The sequence below is a fragment of the Pelmatolapia mariae genome, linkage group LG8 (assembly GCF_036321145.2).
Source record: "Pelmatolapia mariae isolate MD_Pm_ZW linkage group LG8, Pm_UMD_F_2, whole genome shotgun sequence".
NCBI classification, from domain to species: domain Eukaryota; kingdom Metazoa; phylum Chordata; class Actinopteri; order Cichliformes; family Cichlidae; genus Pelmatolapia; species Pelmatolapia mariae.
The window spans coordinates 25,496,669-25,513,480 of NC_086234.1; the positions used below are offsets into that span (position 1 = coordinate 25,496,669).

The 16,812-nt window shown below is 40.1% G+C and overlaps 1 protein-coding gene across 1 annotated transcript; it reads left to right on the forward strand.

The window, feature by feature from the left end:
* Window positions 1-122: 122 nt before the first annotated feature.
* unc13d (unc-13 homolog D (C. elegans)) lies at window positions 123-16,809 on the forward strand. Its single transcript, XM_063481646.1, has 35 exons — window positions 123-186; window positions 1,204-1,394; window positions 2,242-2,268; window positions 4,328-4,381; window positions 4,495-4,551; window positions 4,640-4,747; window positions 4,841-4,900; window positions 5,082-5,148; window positions 6,783-6,963; window positions 7,044-7,088; window positions 7,580-7,651; window positions 7,732-7,801; window positions 7,890-7,994; window positions 8,261-8,353; window positions 9,658-9,758; window positions 10,183-10,300; window positions 10,585-10,706; window positions 10,794-10,884; window positions 10,974-11,030; window positions 11,119-11,216; window positions 11,315-11,366; window positions 11,464-11,594; window positions 12,057-12,174; window positions 12,266-12,418; window positions 12,507-12,602; window positions 12,684-12,890; window positions 12,973-13,047; window positions 13,323-13,402; window positions 13,491-13,605; window positions 14,292-14,363; window positions 14,455-14,538; window positions 14,619-14,739; window positions 14,828-14,951; window positions 15,043-15,263; window positions 16,697-16,809. Exons 2-35 carry the CDS (start codon window positions 1,335-1,337, stop codon window positions 16,807-16,809), a joined length of 3,348 nt encoding a protein of 1,115 aa, XP_063337716.1. The 5' UTR covers window positions 123-186; window positions 1,204-1,334.
* The last annotated feature ends 3 nt before the right edge of the window (window positions 16,810-16,812 follow it).

The window sequence follows — 16,812 nt, forward strand, 5'->3', positions numbered from 1 at the left end:
GAAAGTAAATTGCTTCACCTTTACACAACACAGTTTCAGACAGGACAGGCTGCTTGGCTTTGAGTGTCTGATAACAGGGGGTTCTAGTCGACAAGACATGGAGACTTTATTGTGACAGGACAAGATCCCTGAGTGGAGGTGAATGACCGTTGCCATCCAGAAGGACCACGAGAAGAACAAATCAGGGTATGTTGAATCTAAACCGTGGCATCTCCCCATAAATAGCCAATCACAAATATTTCTTGTTTCCATGTGTCTAAGTATATACTTTGAATTAGGAATCGTGCTTCACTTCTCCATGTGCAGACTGCCCGAATAGAGGTCCACAGCTGTGCAAGCCAAATCTTTAACTCCCTGATAATAAAATACTGCAAATAGTGTCTCCTGAACTTCTCTCAATTAAAAAAAACACCACAATAGCTCATTAGCCAGTCTAGCATTGTGTGCTATATAGACGTGTCTGGACAGGCACCACTCTGTATTTCTTAGGCAAATGCCATTAGAGCTGTAAATGCTAGTCTGTGAACACAGATCCCACTAAATGATGTCAGGACCTTGCCCCATGCTCATGGAGTCTGATCAGAAATATGTAGACCAGACAGTGTCCAGCTCTCCCTATTTAATTTTCTGGTACCTCCTCAACATTCTTCAGATTGCATTAAATGTGCCCTCCTGGAGAAACTAGATTACCTGTGCAACCAAAATAGCCTGCAGATACTGTCTTATGCTACAAGTAGTGACAAGGACACTAGCAAGAAGCAAAACACGAGAATAATATCACAGGTTTAGTCGGCTGTACCATTTTTTGGAGCAGCGTATATGAACTCATAGTGGAGTAATATAATGGAGTAAGTCAACATTCTAAATAAACACAGGTAAAACTAACCACACTCCACAGACAGGCTGCACTGTCTCATGTTACACGCAGTTTCATTATTTAATTCATCATGTGTCAAGTTATGGAAAATTTGCTTCCAGGACATAAAATTTTATGTCATAACGTGAACAGTGAATGTAACCTTTAAAGCTTGATTTACAAAAATGCATAATGTCCTGAGATGTAAAACACTGTATGTGTGTTGATGTTTGTATATGCAAAGGTAACAGGGAGCCAGACCAGTATTTTGTATTCAAACAAAATGTAGGGCACTAGATGAAGAAAAAGTCATAAGTCACAGTCATTGACGTTACCACCTTCTACAGGAAGTGATGACTTCCGGCTGCTGTGTGACAGTTCATCGAAACACACCAAAGCACTCAGCTTCCCTATATCACGCACACTAGACTCAGCAGCTCACGAGGCAGGAGTCTGATGATCTTAGATTCGCATCAATATGTCAAGTCAAAGTGAGCCCACGAACAAAGGAGACAATCTACTGCAAACACCTGAACAGGTAAGGACTACAGTGCATTTCAATATGTTGGCACGATTGTAGGCTACACAATATTTATTTAAATTTAATTCTACTTGAGTTATTAACTACTTATGTTACACGGTGATCGGGTAACAAGCAAACTGATGATCCCTTCAAATATTTCTGCTCTGCGTTTGAAAGATTTTCCTCGGGTTTGGTTTTCAGTGGCTTGTTATACTAGCAAAGCTTTTTTGCATTTTAGGCTAATTATATGAAAATTAAAAGAAAAAAAACATAAAATGGCAGCTACAACAGTGTTGTTGCATCCGAAGTTGAGTCACTGTCTCCAAATGGCTATTTCGAGATGCTGTGACTATGATTCATTATTATTTTGGGGGGAAAAAAACATCAGATCATGAAGAATTAAACATATTTTTCACAAAAGTGTTTTGCAATCATTTACTTTTGAAGGGTTTGCTACATTCGTACATAATGAAAATGCTGTACTCGTGTGCATGTGCGTTTGTTGAGGTTGGGTACGTGTGTATTTGCATAATTATTTTCAGACTATGTTTATAATGATTCCCTTTCAAGTGAATTTCCTGGATTGTTGGTTTGCTTTTGCTTCCAAGTCAGTTTCATTATCAGCAACAGAGGAAGTGTCTTGCATAGGCAGGCCTTATCAGAAACTTTAAAGAAGCACTCGCATTTCTTCAGACCAGCATTGATGTATTTTTTGCACAGGAAGAACTTGTAGCGAAGGCTGTAGTGACTTGAGATCACATTTAAATTCCTGTTAGTTTCAGTTTGATTCAACTGAAGTAGTTGCTTTTTTTTACATCCATTTAAATGTCCGACATAAGCACCTTTGCCTTGTTTTTTCCAGGAGCATGGCTTACCAAGACTCAAACAGGTAAAAAACACAAACAATTGGCTTGGCCGTAATGAACTAAACCAGTGTGTGTGTGTGTGTGTTTGGGGGGGGGGGGGGGGGGGGGGTTAAATTTAACTAAACCAAACTAGCCAAACTGAAAGACCAGAGCCTAAAGACTCTGTATCACTGTTCTCAGCATGTTGACACTGTCATATTTATAGATAGTTAGATGTGTAATGGTTAGCAGGTTCATTGCTAATTACCACTCAAGGCTAAATAATGGAATGAACTGATATTTATATAGTTCCTTTCTAGTCTGACCACTGAAAGTGCTTAGACTACATTAAGTATACACTGCAACTACACAGTTTACCTTTCTGTTATACGTGATCACCATTTTTAGAAGTCATGTGATGCAAGATCTATTGATCAGTAAAAAGAACAATCACTCGTTGAGTTACTATTGAGATGTCTCTCTCGCTTTCTCGAAGCTTAGCTGCTCCTGTTGTTCCAAGAGGAAAAATAATCCCATCGCTTAAGTCATTATGCTACACTTGGTACAAAATGTACCCAAGTTATTTTACTAGTGGAGATTTCATCCTCTTGTGACAAAAACTGTCGTACAAAATTTTAAGTTAATCCCTCCGATAGCGGTGAAGAAATTTTATCACAGATCAGCTTGGTTGCACTGGCTGAGAAAAAGTCAGATAGCTCCCCAGAATCACTACGATAAAACCTTTAAGAATATTCATCCATCCATTTCCTTCTGCTTATCCAATGTGGGAGGGGCTGGAGCATATCCCAACTCCAAGAAGGAAAAGTCAGGGAACACATGGGATAGGTTGCCAGTTTATTGCAAACTTACAAACCAGAATTGGCAAAGAGAAACTAACCCACATGTGTCTGGACTGGTGGAGGAAGCTAGAGTACCCAGAGAGAACCCGTGCAGGCAGCGTGAAGAATATGCATTTTTCACTTAACATCTGCAGACCGTGTGCAAGTCTGTCCTGTAGATATTGGGAGAATTTGCTAGATTACGTTATGGTGATACTAGAGAATAAATCTGTAAAATTCATCTTTTGAGGAGCATGAACATCTGTGCACAATTTCATTTCAATCCTTCCAGTCTTTGTCAGGACAGCACCTTCTAAATCCTCAAAGTCATTAGCAAATGTCCTCTATGGACAACGTCAAAATGTACAAAATTTCAGGAATTTTTATAGGGAATGTGCTCAAAGAGCTGCCAATGTGACAAGTAGATATTGGACTATTTTACTGATTATGTTAAAGCCAGGAGGTCTTATTATCAGAAGACTTTGAATATGTGGACAATCCTTCCCATAGTTATTGATATATTTTCTTCATAAACAGCTCACTGCCTTTGGTACAGGAAAGTCCCCTCATGAACAGGGATTCCCCAAAGTTACTAGGACATATCCTCTTCCAACAATGAATGTCAAAACATGGACAATCTTGTATAAGTCTGTGAAATAGATGTTGGATTATTTTACTAAATAGGTTAATGCTTTGACACTGTGGTGGCACAATCGGTGTTACCCTCTGTACACAATGAATGTCTGTATAAAATTTAATCTAAATCTTTCCAACAGTTGTTGATAACTGTGTTTCAGAATTCAGCCTATTCCTAAGGTATTGCTAAAGAAAAAATCAAGCTGCAGACAAACCAGAACACGTCCTATAAGAAAAGTGAATGTCAAAATATGCAGAATTTTTGTGGTAATTAGTTATGTAGATACAAATGTATCTACATAGGATACTAAGAACTAAGGTATCTACATGAGGCTAAAAAATTGAAATTTGGAAGCTTTGATATGTTGATTCTAAAGTAATATAGAGTAAGTTGCATCGTATGAGGATAATGAATGGATTTTATATGTGTGCATAATTTCATGTCAAGTCCTTTAAGTTGAATCTATATTTTTCACTGTACAGAAATGATGACGTTTTAGAACGTAGATACGATACCTTCACAAACTTGAAACTCACTGTGATCCATTGTAAACACATATCACTGATATAGTTTTAAAATGTTCCTTTCATGTCTGCTTTTTGACGTTTTCTGTGTTTCCCTTTCCAGTTTTCACCTGTGCATACACGTAAACTGGGGTTGACAAGGAAATTGAGAGGGAGGGTAAGTCACCCTGCATGTGTTTTAAATGCCTAAATTTCAGGTTAAAATTATGCATGATTTCCATATTTATCAAACAGAATCATGGAAACATAGTTTTCCCATGTCTCCTTTAGGATTTTAAAGAAGATGAAAATCCAGAAGAGAAAGCAAGGAGACACAAGGAGATGGAGGTATAATCACTTCCAGTATGTGACTATGTTCAGCATATAAAATGGCATTTTCAAACAACGTTCTCAATGTGATTATGTCTGTTAAAAGCTCAAGCCTCTGTATAAGGAGCTACTGTACACCATCGCACACAAAATGGGTAAACCGTCTTCAAATGAGATTTTCACAGATGACCAGCTTCGACGGTACATCCGAGAGGTAAAAACGTACACGCGTGGATAACGGCACTCATAACTTTCCAACTGCGTTGGTGTGCAACTAGATGATTGTTCAATCCATCCTATCTACCAGGCTTTCACTATGACAGAATCAGAGCACGACAGTCTGCTGGAGAAAGTACAGAGCACAGAGGTGAGAAAAGGAAGTCTGCATACTTGTTCCAATAAATGCAATGCTGAAGACCACCAACATCTATTAATAGTAGTCATAAGAATTCTATTTTCCACCGCCTTTACTGTGGCAGAAATGATGTCATCAGTGTGTTTAATGCTGCAATAAGTTGTTTTATTATCTAACCCTCTTATCCATCCAGCCCCCAGTATATTGTCTGATGGCCACTGTCAAGGAAGCCAAGGGAATTCTGGGAAAAGACATCAGTGGTGAGTTCTTGCCTTTCCCGTACAGAGAGGGGGTTTTTAGTGATATGATGATTGAGACTCCTTTTAATGTGTTTCTTTTTTAGCCAGAGATTCTATATCGATGTTGATTTCAGCTAGGCAAGACTTGGCTAGACTGCACATCATCTTACTATTTTGTTTTGGGTTTTTCTTTCTTTCTTTTTTTCTTTCTTTCTTTCTTTCTTTCTTTCTTTCTTTTCTTTCTTTCTTTTTGTTTTTTTAACAAAGAAATAGAAATTATACTATGAAAGTTATTAATCAATCAAATTTACTGTGTGTGATCACCTAAAAAATCAAACACCGAACGTGCCCAAAAAACATGATCATATACATTTAATGCAAAAGCAGACATAGCTTCCGAATGGTAATGGATGGATTGACATTAAAAAGTACAACTTTGGGTATTCCAGATTTTCCCTTTTGAGCTGGAAGAGGTATGTTTTAGAAAAGCTAAACATTGTGTCTCTTTGCTGCCATCTTTCCATCGGTTTTCCCAGTACTGTGGATTATAACTAAAAGCCCCAAAACTCATGATATAAAATGATGATTGATGTCCAAAAATGTTATTAAATACTAGCAACTTAATGCTGAAGAATGGTAGTGTTTCCATTGTCATTGTTACCTTTTTAGCATGTTAAATTAGCATTTAGCTTATAAGCTACAATTGAAGTTTCTTACATGATGGTGGGGGGGATTGTTGTCTGCCATGTTCATGATACAACCATGCTAGAGAAAAATGTGTATGCCCTGATTGGTTAGCGGTAGCTCTTGGAGAATTCTGGTTAATTTTGTAAATAGACTGCTATTTATATAGTATCTTTTTACTCAGTTAAGTCTCATCCAATGGGGTTCTGCATCTTACCCAAGGAAAACTTTGGGATGTGGACTGGAAGAATGAGGGATCGATTTGATTTGATTTATTTTGTAGACAACCCTAAACTGCCAGATGGTTATGCACCAGTCTCCAGCCCTGTGTACAGGGGTCTTCATTGTCGCCATGATTGTCACGAATCCAAAATGCCAGACTAGTTAATGTCGTATGGTTAGTGTTCATCATCATCATCATTTATTTATATAGCACTTTAAAAACACACAAGGCTGACCAAAGTGCTGAACAATAGAAACATAATAGATACCATAAGAATAATAAATACGATAAAATAATAAACATAGTGAAAACAATAAAATATAAGTAAATACAAGTCAGTCAACCACTGAGTCAAAAGCCAGTAAATAAAAATGCGTTTTCAATCTGGATTTAAAAACCTTCACTGATGTCGATTGCCTAATGTGAAGAGGAAGATTATTCCAAAGCTTAGGAGCCACAATAGAGAACGCTCGGTCTCCTCTCTGAGGAGTATGGTTAGTGTTCTTCTGTTTGCAAATCCTGAATAGGTTAATAGTCTATAGTTTATAATGTGCATTTTTTTCTCAAAATGATTATCCAAAGAAAAAAAGAAAAGTTAAGATATTGTGCCTTCCTTCTAAGAATTTTTAGTCATTCTCCTCTACCAAACTTGATTCATATTTGAATTTATTGAGTTTACATTTTTATGATTGGTTAATCTCTTTTTGGAGATGACTTGAGTTAATCAAAAACTGTTTGTTTTGAACAGGTTTCAGTGATCCATACTGTTTGCTCACTATAATGGAGGATGAGGAGGAGAGTCGGACTCGCCAGTCCAGAGCCAAACCCCTTAAATCTGTCGTAAAGGATGCAGTATCACATGATAAAATCTACCAAACAGACATTAAAAAGCAAACTCTTAACCCCATCTGGAACCAAACGTTCATACTGTGAGTCACAATTCTTGATAATTTCTGCTGAAGTAGATTGAAACGCCCACATTACCTTCTACTGTTTTTCTTCCTTTCAGAGAATTTGGACATTTTGCAGGTGCCAGCTTCCACCTTGAGATGTGGTGAGAAAAACAGAAACCTTCACTTTGTTTGTTTTAAAGTTAATTAATTATGCTTTTCTTTATCTTCTGTCAAATATATGGAGTTACAATAATTAAAATAAATGTAGTCAAAGTCTCAAATGATGGGTGAACAAGAGATTGTGCTGATTGAGCCCAAAGTTCGGGCTTGAGACTACTGTCCTCTCATGCATACAGAGCTCTGGCTGTGAGAACAGATGCCCCACCCACCTGCTGTTCCTAACTTCTGTTTGTGAGAGGCAGCCAATCAGAACAAAGTGTGCTTGAAGAGGGCAAGAATGAGCTAAAACAGTTTATTTCACAAAGACGGTTAGCTGAAAGGATTAATAAGGATTAGCTTGAACTGCTCATCATGCAAAGCTGCTCTAGTAGGGTGCAAAAACAATAATATGGCATTTGAGATGAGCATATTAGATTCCCTATAAAATGGTCTTTTCACTGCATTCCCCTGTGCTGTGCCTTTTCTGCTACAGGGACAAAGATGAAGAGGTGTCACTCACACAGAAACTAGAGGAGTTCACAACCAACCTAAATAATTTAAGAAGGTATTCTACTTTCTCTGTGACTTACACATAAAAAGTTGATTATGGAAAACAGCTAAGTGTTTCTACTTGTACCTGTTTAGGATGATCAAGGAGGCCAAAAAAGAAAAAGGAACAGATGACTTTTTGGGAAAAGTCGTCCTAAAACTGAAGGTATTAAATGATCTTATTTTTGTATCGTCTGTTTTTGCTCAGCACTCTCTTTCCAGTCTAGTAACCATTTTCTATCCCCACACTACAGGAGCTCCACTGTACTGAAGACAACTGGTACACTCTGGAGCCCAGAACAGAGACGTACCCTGATCGTGGCCAGTGCCACCTTAACCTCAAGTTCATCCACAAAGGGGTAAAAAGATGCCCTCTTTGCAGTCCCTGTGTACTTTTACAGAGCGTACTTTTACAGAGTGTCTCTGTTAGAATAAATGAAGAAATGTGAACTCATGAAACCTCTTTGATGTCTAAACTTACTCAAGAAAGAGGAAGTGGACTCAATAACAGTGAAGTTAATGACACAATACTCAAATAGGAGAAACACGCGCTTCTTGCAGGACAGAGAGCATAGCATTTATATGTCTAACAGAAAATACTTTCTATGTGTTGTGTGACTGACAGAGAGATGGGACCCTGAGCGCCGGCCGAAGTGCTTATGTCAACTACTGTGGCATTCTGCAGCAGTTTGTCCAGGCTTACATCTCAAAGCAACAGGTTAGGCAAACATCCTCTCAGCTCTTCTCAAAGTCCTTCATCAGTCTCTTATTTCTCTCTCTTCGTGCTGTCTTTTTCTTCTTTAAAGGGACAATTCACCAGAAAGTAAATGTAAAGATGTGCACTTTTGCTTAATTACGTAGTTAGCCCTAACCACTTCCCCTCTAATGCTCAAAGCACGAAAAGTTAATTTGACAAACTCAAAAAGTTTCTTTTTCTGTCCATGAAGCATAATAGATAATAGAAACAAAGTTCACTCGAAAAGTTCACAAACCTTGTTATGACCGTGTCATGTAGGAACTTTTTCCTTTACACCCAACTGCATCGAGTGTGTAGCTAGCTAACATTATCCATCAGCCAAGGGGGGCACCATCAGTGCTCGCATCTTGTCACAAGAGCAAGCCTCACATTCTTTTGTAAAGTATTACGGTTGGTGGTTGTTGGGAAGAAAATAGTGCTTGCATGAAACTTCTCACTATTTGTTTCTGGATTTCTGGGTTATGCTTTCTGGAAAGACAGTGATGGTGACTTTTTTATTTATTTTATTTTATTGGATTGGATTTAGCCATTCTGTTCAGAAGAAGACAACTAACTTTACAGCTGGAATCTCCAAAAGTCGGCAACTCACAACAAAGAATATTTAGAGGAATAAAGCTTACTGTAGTACCGGAAATGTCTGTCTATCTGTTGTCTGTCTGTCTGCAAACTACACATTCAAGAGTTGCTCAACCAAACTTGGCACCCTTCATCTAAGTCCACTTAGAGATATCAGATATGTTGACGCTATCATGATGTTATTATCCTTTCTGATGATGTCAATGAACCTTTATGCACCAGCAACACCTTATAAAAGCGTTTTATCATTTTAAGTACATGACAAAAAAGTCTGATTTACATCTGAAAAAAGCTGAATTACGCACGTCATAGCATGATGCTATCTCATTACTCGGAAACCACTTATCAGCAGGCTAAAATGACTTGTTTTTAGTATTTATGCACCTATCACGCCTTAATAAAAGCGTCATATCATTTTAATTTGACAGGATCTCATTTATATCCACAAAAGTTGAATTATGCAGGATATGTTAGGATGCCATCACATCCTTTACAACCACCTTTTTAGCCCTTATGCACCTGCAACACCTTATAAAAGAATCATGTGATTCATCTTTATATTTAAACAATTGCATGGACAGGTGAAACAATACTGCAGCACAGGCCTGTAGTAGTACTAAAAAATGTCTGTATTTGATTTTAGAGTGAACTCTCCCTTTAACCTTCTGATCTTGTTTTGTCTCTCTCAGAGTTCTGCTCCGTGGAAAGGGGAGTTGTGCGGCGAGGCCCAGACTCTGCTCGAACTGTACGCTACGCAGAACGACCTCTCACCTTTTCTTCAGGACCTGGCGTAAGCACCATATTTAACATGTTGTAAATTTCATATGAGAAGAAGATAAAACAAGACCTGCGTTAGCTGAAGGGAATCATAAAGTCTAGATCTATCGATCTATTGCCAAGTTTTTATCATTTATCAGCTTCCAGTGATATTGCATCAGAGTTATGATGAACATATTGTAAGTCAGTGTGATCCAAGTCAAAGAATCACCACAAAATGTAACTGAAACCTAATTACATTCATCATTTTGGGATTTTACCAATACACATCAGTTAAAGCACAAAATTAAAAGACTGTGTGTCAAAAATGAATTCACTTTAAAAATGGTCTTTCGAGTACATTAGTGCGGCTGTTAACCTTAGCCACAAGGTTGTTACTGCTGTGCCAGCTTTCAGTTGTGCTTCTGAATAAATGTGGATGTGTGTGCCCCTGACAGGAAATGGGTGGCGTACAGTAAGTTGTACCAGAGCTTAGAAGTGGACTCGTCTGTGCTGTTACAGCAGCTCACGAGTATAGAATACCACTGGCACCAGCAGGAGCTGCCCTACCAACAGGTATAAGTGCTCAACTCACTGTCACACAGCTGCATAATTCAGAAGCAAATGTGCTTTACTGTGAGAATTTCTGAAAAGCAGGTGAAGAGCTCTAACAGCGCAGGGACCTGCATACTTTCTCCACTGCTAATGCAACCTAACTATATCACCTACTTTTACTCATCATCTTGCTTTAATGATGATTTTTCTGTCCTGTGATAGTCATTAATAAAAAAGTTAAAAGAAGCCAGGAGCTGACTTTTAATGCCAGAAGTGTTGAGGAAGGTGTTGCACTCTGTTATCAGAAACAGGAACTTGGGGACTCTCTTCACGGCTTCCTGCAGTACGGCCTGTGTCTGGTGGCTAAATACAGAGACATCTTCCCTCCAACACCCAGTGCTACTCCGAAACTACACAGACTGCTCAGGTACACGTGGTTATAGGTGTTTACAGACTTGACGGCAGAGCTGTTGTAGTTGAGGACTTTGATTATGAAGTACTTGTGCTTTTTTAGGATATTGGTCCAGATCTGTAAGACACAGGCTTTTCAGAAATTAAATCCAGCTCAGTTTGACCTTCATGATGAGGTCAGCGATGCCATACAGGTCAGTCATCATACTTGGGAGATTATTACCATCTTAATGTTTAGTACATCATATAACTGTAAGTACTCATCACATTACTTTTATATCAGAAAGGTACAGAGGACTGGTTCGTCATCAAAAAGGGTTTGCATCAGCCGATGACTAAGGTAAAGTCAAGCACATGATGAAAACCTTACCTGGTATCTCCATTTTATTGCACTATACTTATTATTTTTGCACTATGCTGTCACACAGGACCTCTCAGAGATTGGGAGCGCCCTCTCTAGGTTGATTGGGGAGGCGCAGGAAGACATAAAACACAACAAGGACGTCTGGAACAGAGTATTTGTGAGGTAAGAAGGCAATTAAATGTTATTTTTTACTTGGCTTACAGTAGCTTGAAATTAATGAAAACCTTCCCTGTTCTCATGATATGTTTTTATCACAACAGTGCTGTGCAAGTTGATGTGTTCACTGTCACCTATAAGAGGTTTGACTCCCTGGTAAGTAGAAATGGAACAGTCCCTTCAAGCCCCGTCAACCTTCTTCTTAATGAATCTGGTCATTTCTCACCACATTGTTCTCTCCTTTCCTCCACAGATTGCAAAAGAAGTGAGGGAAACCTTGTCGTTAATGGAGGATCAGATGGAGCAGCAACTAGCCAACAGCCTGTTCCCAGTTTATCTGAGCTTGCAGGCCATCTACAAAGACAAAGCTTTCTTACAGAAAAGGTCAGAAATCATCACACTCAGTGATCTATCTTATATGGCAGCCCAAGCTCAAGCACCCCTTCACTTGTCCCACCGCTCCAAATGTACCACCCTGTTTCTAAAACAGCTGCTGGAAAACCTCACAATTAATCATATAAACTGTTTCCTTATCAAAAACTGTAAAGATTTTGTCAGTTACACTGTCTTAGATACAAATGATTCCAATCACTGCCTTTTTATTGTATTAACATTGCACATGTGGGCCCAAATTTGCACAGAAACTGGGTTGTATTCATGTCTTTTAAAGTGGTGCTGACACTTCAGTTAGGCGTTCAATCCATTTTTTTATCTATTTATTTTTTGGTTTTTGATACAATTAAATGCCAATGTTTGTTCAACTGAAGTTTAAATTCCTGCTGTCAGTACTTTGGAGTTTAATGCAAGTAATGTAATAGAAGCTCAAGAGCTTGTTTGCCTTTTCAGGGGAGTGCTAGAGCTGACAAACTTTCATGAGGGTTTCCGAGAGGCTCTGCCTTACTGGCTGAACCAGGCATTCAGCACCACTCAGGACAGGGTGGAGAGGGCTGTCCAGGTGGACCAGGTAAATGACAGAAGACTCTTATTGTAATGTACATTTCTTCCACAAAGAAAAATGTCAATATATATATTTTTAAACCCTTTCTTCTTCTCAGCTCCAACCACTGCAAACTGGTGTTGTACCAATAAAACACAGCTCCTCAGCAGTGGACCTGGTGGCGTGCATCCAGCCCATCTGCCAGCTGTGGGACCAGCTGTCCTGGCCTGACCCGGAGGAGGCTTTCATGCTCATGGTCAAAATCACCGAGGTGCATATATCAGATTATAAACTGGTTACATTACGTGATTGTTGGGAAGATTGTTGGTTGTATATCCCGGCTTTCTGTGTGTTTTCAGGATGTTTGTAAGATTGTGGTGAACTATTGTAAAATCCTAAAGGAGAGAGTCAGGGTGCTGTCTGAGAACTCTGACCACGGCTCTGCTATTAACATGGTAAGAAGAAGAAAACAACAAAAATAATCTTTAGGAACAAATGAATGCTACAACCAGAATATCCTCCTCCTCTCTGTGCAGTTGTGCGTGGTTGTGAACGACTTGGAGCACTTGCGGACTGTGTTGACCCGACTTCCCACGCAGCTGAACTGGGCAGGGCTTCGAGACAGGACTCACGATGTGATAGGAGAAAGCCAGTTCAAAAACACGCTGCCCTCACAGCTCCAGCAGGCCCAGAGCATCTTGGGCCGAGAGATCCGATCAGCTTTAGACACTCTTGGGAAGAAGGTATCGAAGATTAAAATGGAAAACTGGACAGTTTTTGAAAAATCGCTATATTTCACACATTTAAAATGAAATATCTCTTCAGTTAAACACAGACATTGAAACACACGTCAGAAGCATGTCGACCAGACGGAGGATTCCTTCCAAATCCACAGAGGATGTGAGTCATGCCTGCTCTCTTCCAGTCTTTTGTCCAGTTTCCCCTCACCTCATCCCCAGTTGGTCACAGCAGACGGCTGCCCCTCCTCTGCCTAAGGTTTCTTCCTGTTAAAAGGGAGTTTTTCCTTCCCACAGTCACCAAGTGCTGATAGTGGGTCTGATTGTTTGGCTTTTCTCTTTAACTCACAATATAAATCACCTTGAGGGGACTGAATTGAATCGATTTGAACTGAATTTCTGTGTTTGCCTAACATTTAGCCTCTTTTCTGTTTTAAGGCTGCAGCCCCTCTTATGCGCTACCTAGAGCAGGAGCTGCAGTACATGAATGAAAACTTAGTTCAAGAGAACTTCAACAGGTACTGAGCCTAATGTCTTGTGTTGTGTTTTCAGTGTCTCAAGAAAGTTTTCTAAAGAAAGTCAACTTATTTTATCTTCTATATCCAGTCTCCTGACTCCTCTGTGGAATAACTCAGTGAAAATCATCCACCAGGTGGCTAATCAGCATCAACAGCAAGAGGGGCTAATGGTGTTCTCCCAGAGGTTGCTATATACACTGCAGGTTGGTCCACAGCCACAGAAAACTGTCTGGTAAAGTCTGGCTGTCTTGTTATTTCTATAAGTGCTCTTCAGGAAATCTTCTCGAAGGTCATTCCAAGCTCCTCTTTGAATGTTGGCTCCATTCTTCAGTGATGTTGAGCTCTAGGCCAGTTCATAAATGATGGTGTTCCACTGTCTGTTTGTTCTATCCATGTATGCTTTTGCTAAAGACTGTTATATCTCTCATGACCTCCTCTGTGCATACTGATGAGAATTTATACCAAAAATATCGAATATCGATCCATCACTCAATAAGGCCTGTTGTCACTGATTTTCAGGAAGGTTCTTGTGTAGTTTGGCATACCTCAGCCTTTTTTCCCTTTTCCCCTCCTTGACTATGGCATCTTAACAGCTACCCTTCCACTAAGAACATTTCTGATGAGGTTTTGGTGAAGAGTATATACCAACTATTTACCAAATGAACATCATGTTGTTTCAGTTAGACTTTAAATTAGTAATTGAAACTCATTAGTAAGGTTACTGCAGTGTACCCAGGTTACAGATCAATGAAGCAGACAGGATTTTTTACAACCAGAGGAGCCGTGACTGCTAGTCATTAGAACGACCATTTTGAGCGGATGTCATCAAAATTAAAAAAAAAAAGTAAAAAGCTTCATAATTTATTTTTGCATTTCTTGAAAATGTCAGTGCCTTGAGCAGTGCTTCCACGCTGAGGGAAACGGACTTCCTCTGAATAAACTTCACTCTGATGAGTACAAGGTGAGTCTCTGCAGAAGACAGTGAAACTATTCATTTCACCGAAGAGTGTAAAATGATTTGACTTTATTATTTCACTTTTGTGTCTGTCAAGGCCCTCAAAAGTCACCTCACTCACCACTCCCTGAATAGCCAGCAGCTTGTGGAAAAGTACCTTGAAGGGAAAGTGTTTGAGCAGGTGAGTTTTGCAATAAACACTTAACACACAAATTTCTTTTGCAGCTCTTTTAGACTGTCACTGTCTCTGCTGATTTACAGAAAGCATACAGTGGGGAGAAATACGGTGCTGTCACCCTCCTAGCATCCTACAGAAAATCAGACCAAAGACTCAGAATTGAAGTGCTGAATGCAGTCAACCTCCTACCAATGGATTCTAATGGTAAGAACAGTTACAAACACATGCTGCTGATACAAACAGGCACTCTAGATCCATGATAAGTATACAGTGACGTGTGCATTGACGGCAGGTCTCAGTGATCCATTCGTGCATCTGTGTCTGGAGCCTTACCACATCTTTCCAGAGGTAGAACCTCGCTGCACTCAGATCAAAAACTGCGATCTCAATCCCCTTTTTGACGAGGCCTTTGAATTGTAAGTAGTTCACTCTCATAAGTGAGCCTGTGCGGCTGTCTTCTTTCTACGTGTTTCATCTCATGTATCTGCCTCCCCTCCTCTGCTGTAGTCTGGTTTCACTGGAACAGTGTCAGGCCCACAGCGCTTGCCTGGTGATCACAGTCCTGGACCACGACACCTTGAGGTCAGACGACTTTGAAGGGGAGGCCTTTCTGCCCCTCAGATCAATACCGGGAGTTGCTAAAGAATCCAAAGGAGATGGACTCAGCTTACAGCCAAATGACGTTCCTGCTCAAATCCGCCTGCCTCTGATGCATCCTAAACCTAACGGTACGTCAGTATGTTAAAGTTACATCACAACAACAGCTGCCTCAAGGCGCTTCATATTGTAAGGCAGACCCTACAATAACACATACAGAGAAAAACCCAACAATCCTATGAGCAAGCACTTTAATACTTGCCTATGCTAGAAGGTTTGGCATAGGCAGTCTCAAAAGCATGAACATGCCGTAGAACAGCGGTCCCCAGCCTTTTTTGCACCACGGACCGGTTTATGCCTGACAATATTTTCATGGACCGGCCTTTAAGGTGTCGCAGATAAATACAACAAAATAAAACCAGTACTGCTACCAAAAAAAAATATGATTTATTCATAACATGTGGGAAAAGACCCAGGGAAACCTAACAATAAAAAAAAATAACGCTAAAACCAATTAAAAACCCTGAAAACCGTAAATTTCACACCCGAGCCTCAACTCTCACGGCCCGGTACCAAACGACTCACGGACCTGGGGACCGCTGCCATAGAAGGTCTTTAACCTATCAGCAGGGCCGGTATCTGCTCCTTCATGGAAGGAGGAACAGGATGAGCACTGCCAGAGCTACAAAATGATCTCCAGCAGGCCACTGGTGTGAATGTCTCTGACCAAACGATGACAGACTTATTGAGGTTGGCATGAAGTCACCACTGGCTTTTCATAGATGAGAGCAGGTTAACCCTGAGCACATGTGACGTCCGGAGATGTCGTGGACAATGTCTAACATTGTTAAAGGTGACCAGTTTGGTGGTGAGTCAGTGATGGTTTGGGAAGGCATATCCGTGGGTAGATACATAGACAGACTAAGCAACAGCAACCTGCCTGCCATTAGGTATCAGGATGAAATCCTTAGCTCCATTGTTAGACCCTACGCTGGTGCAGTAGGTCCTACGTTCCTCTTTGTGCACGCCTTCATAAGATAAGAGCATGCAGGCAGTTCCTCAAGGATGAAGAAATTAATTGCACTGATTGGTCCGCACACTTGCCTGATCTAAGTCCAACACAGCACCCCTGGGATGTTATGCCGCCAGGTTGCGCCTCAAACTGTCGAGGAGCTCATTGATGCCCCGGTCCAGATCTGGGAGGAGATCCCTCAGGACACCATCTGTCAGCTCATTAGGAGCATGCCCTGATGTTGTCAGGCTTGCATTCAAGCACATGGTGGCCATACAAACTCCTGAGTATCATTTTAACTTGCTGCAATGACATTTATACTAGCCTGCTATATCACTGTTTCACTTTGATTTTTCTTTGAAATCAGCCCTCTGTAGGTTTATAAGTTTAATTTCATTCTCACAATGTGGCATCCCTTTCCTCCCTAACCCATTAACCATATTACTAGAGATATCACCATGACTTTTTTTCCCATTGTTTTTAAAGTGTTCCTTAAATTGTAAATCCTCAGTGGCACTCAAGCCTAACCCATGTTTGTGTGCATTTCTGTAGACAACAACATCCTGCGGTTACTGGAGTCCAGGAAAGGAGACCGGGAGGCGCAGGCTTTTGTAAAGAAGCGAAGACAGAGAGAGAAACAGTCACAGGAGGCCATTCAGTCATAATGA

Coding starts and splice junctions, on each gene's coding strand:
- unc13d (XM_063481646.1), top strand. CDS start 1,335: ATGTCAAGTCAAAGTGAGCCCACGAACAAAGGAGACAATCTACTGCAA. Junction 11,031..11,118: donor TGCATCAGCCGATGACTAAG/GTAAAGTCAAGC, acceptor GCTGTCACACAG/GACCTCTCAGAGATTGGGAG. Junction 14,952..15,042: donor TTTGACGAGGCCTTTGAATT/GTAAGTAGTTCA, acceptor CCTCTGCTGTAG/TCTGGTTTCACTGGAACAGT.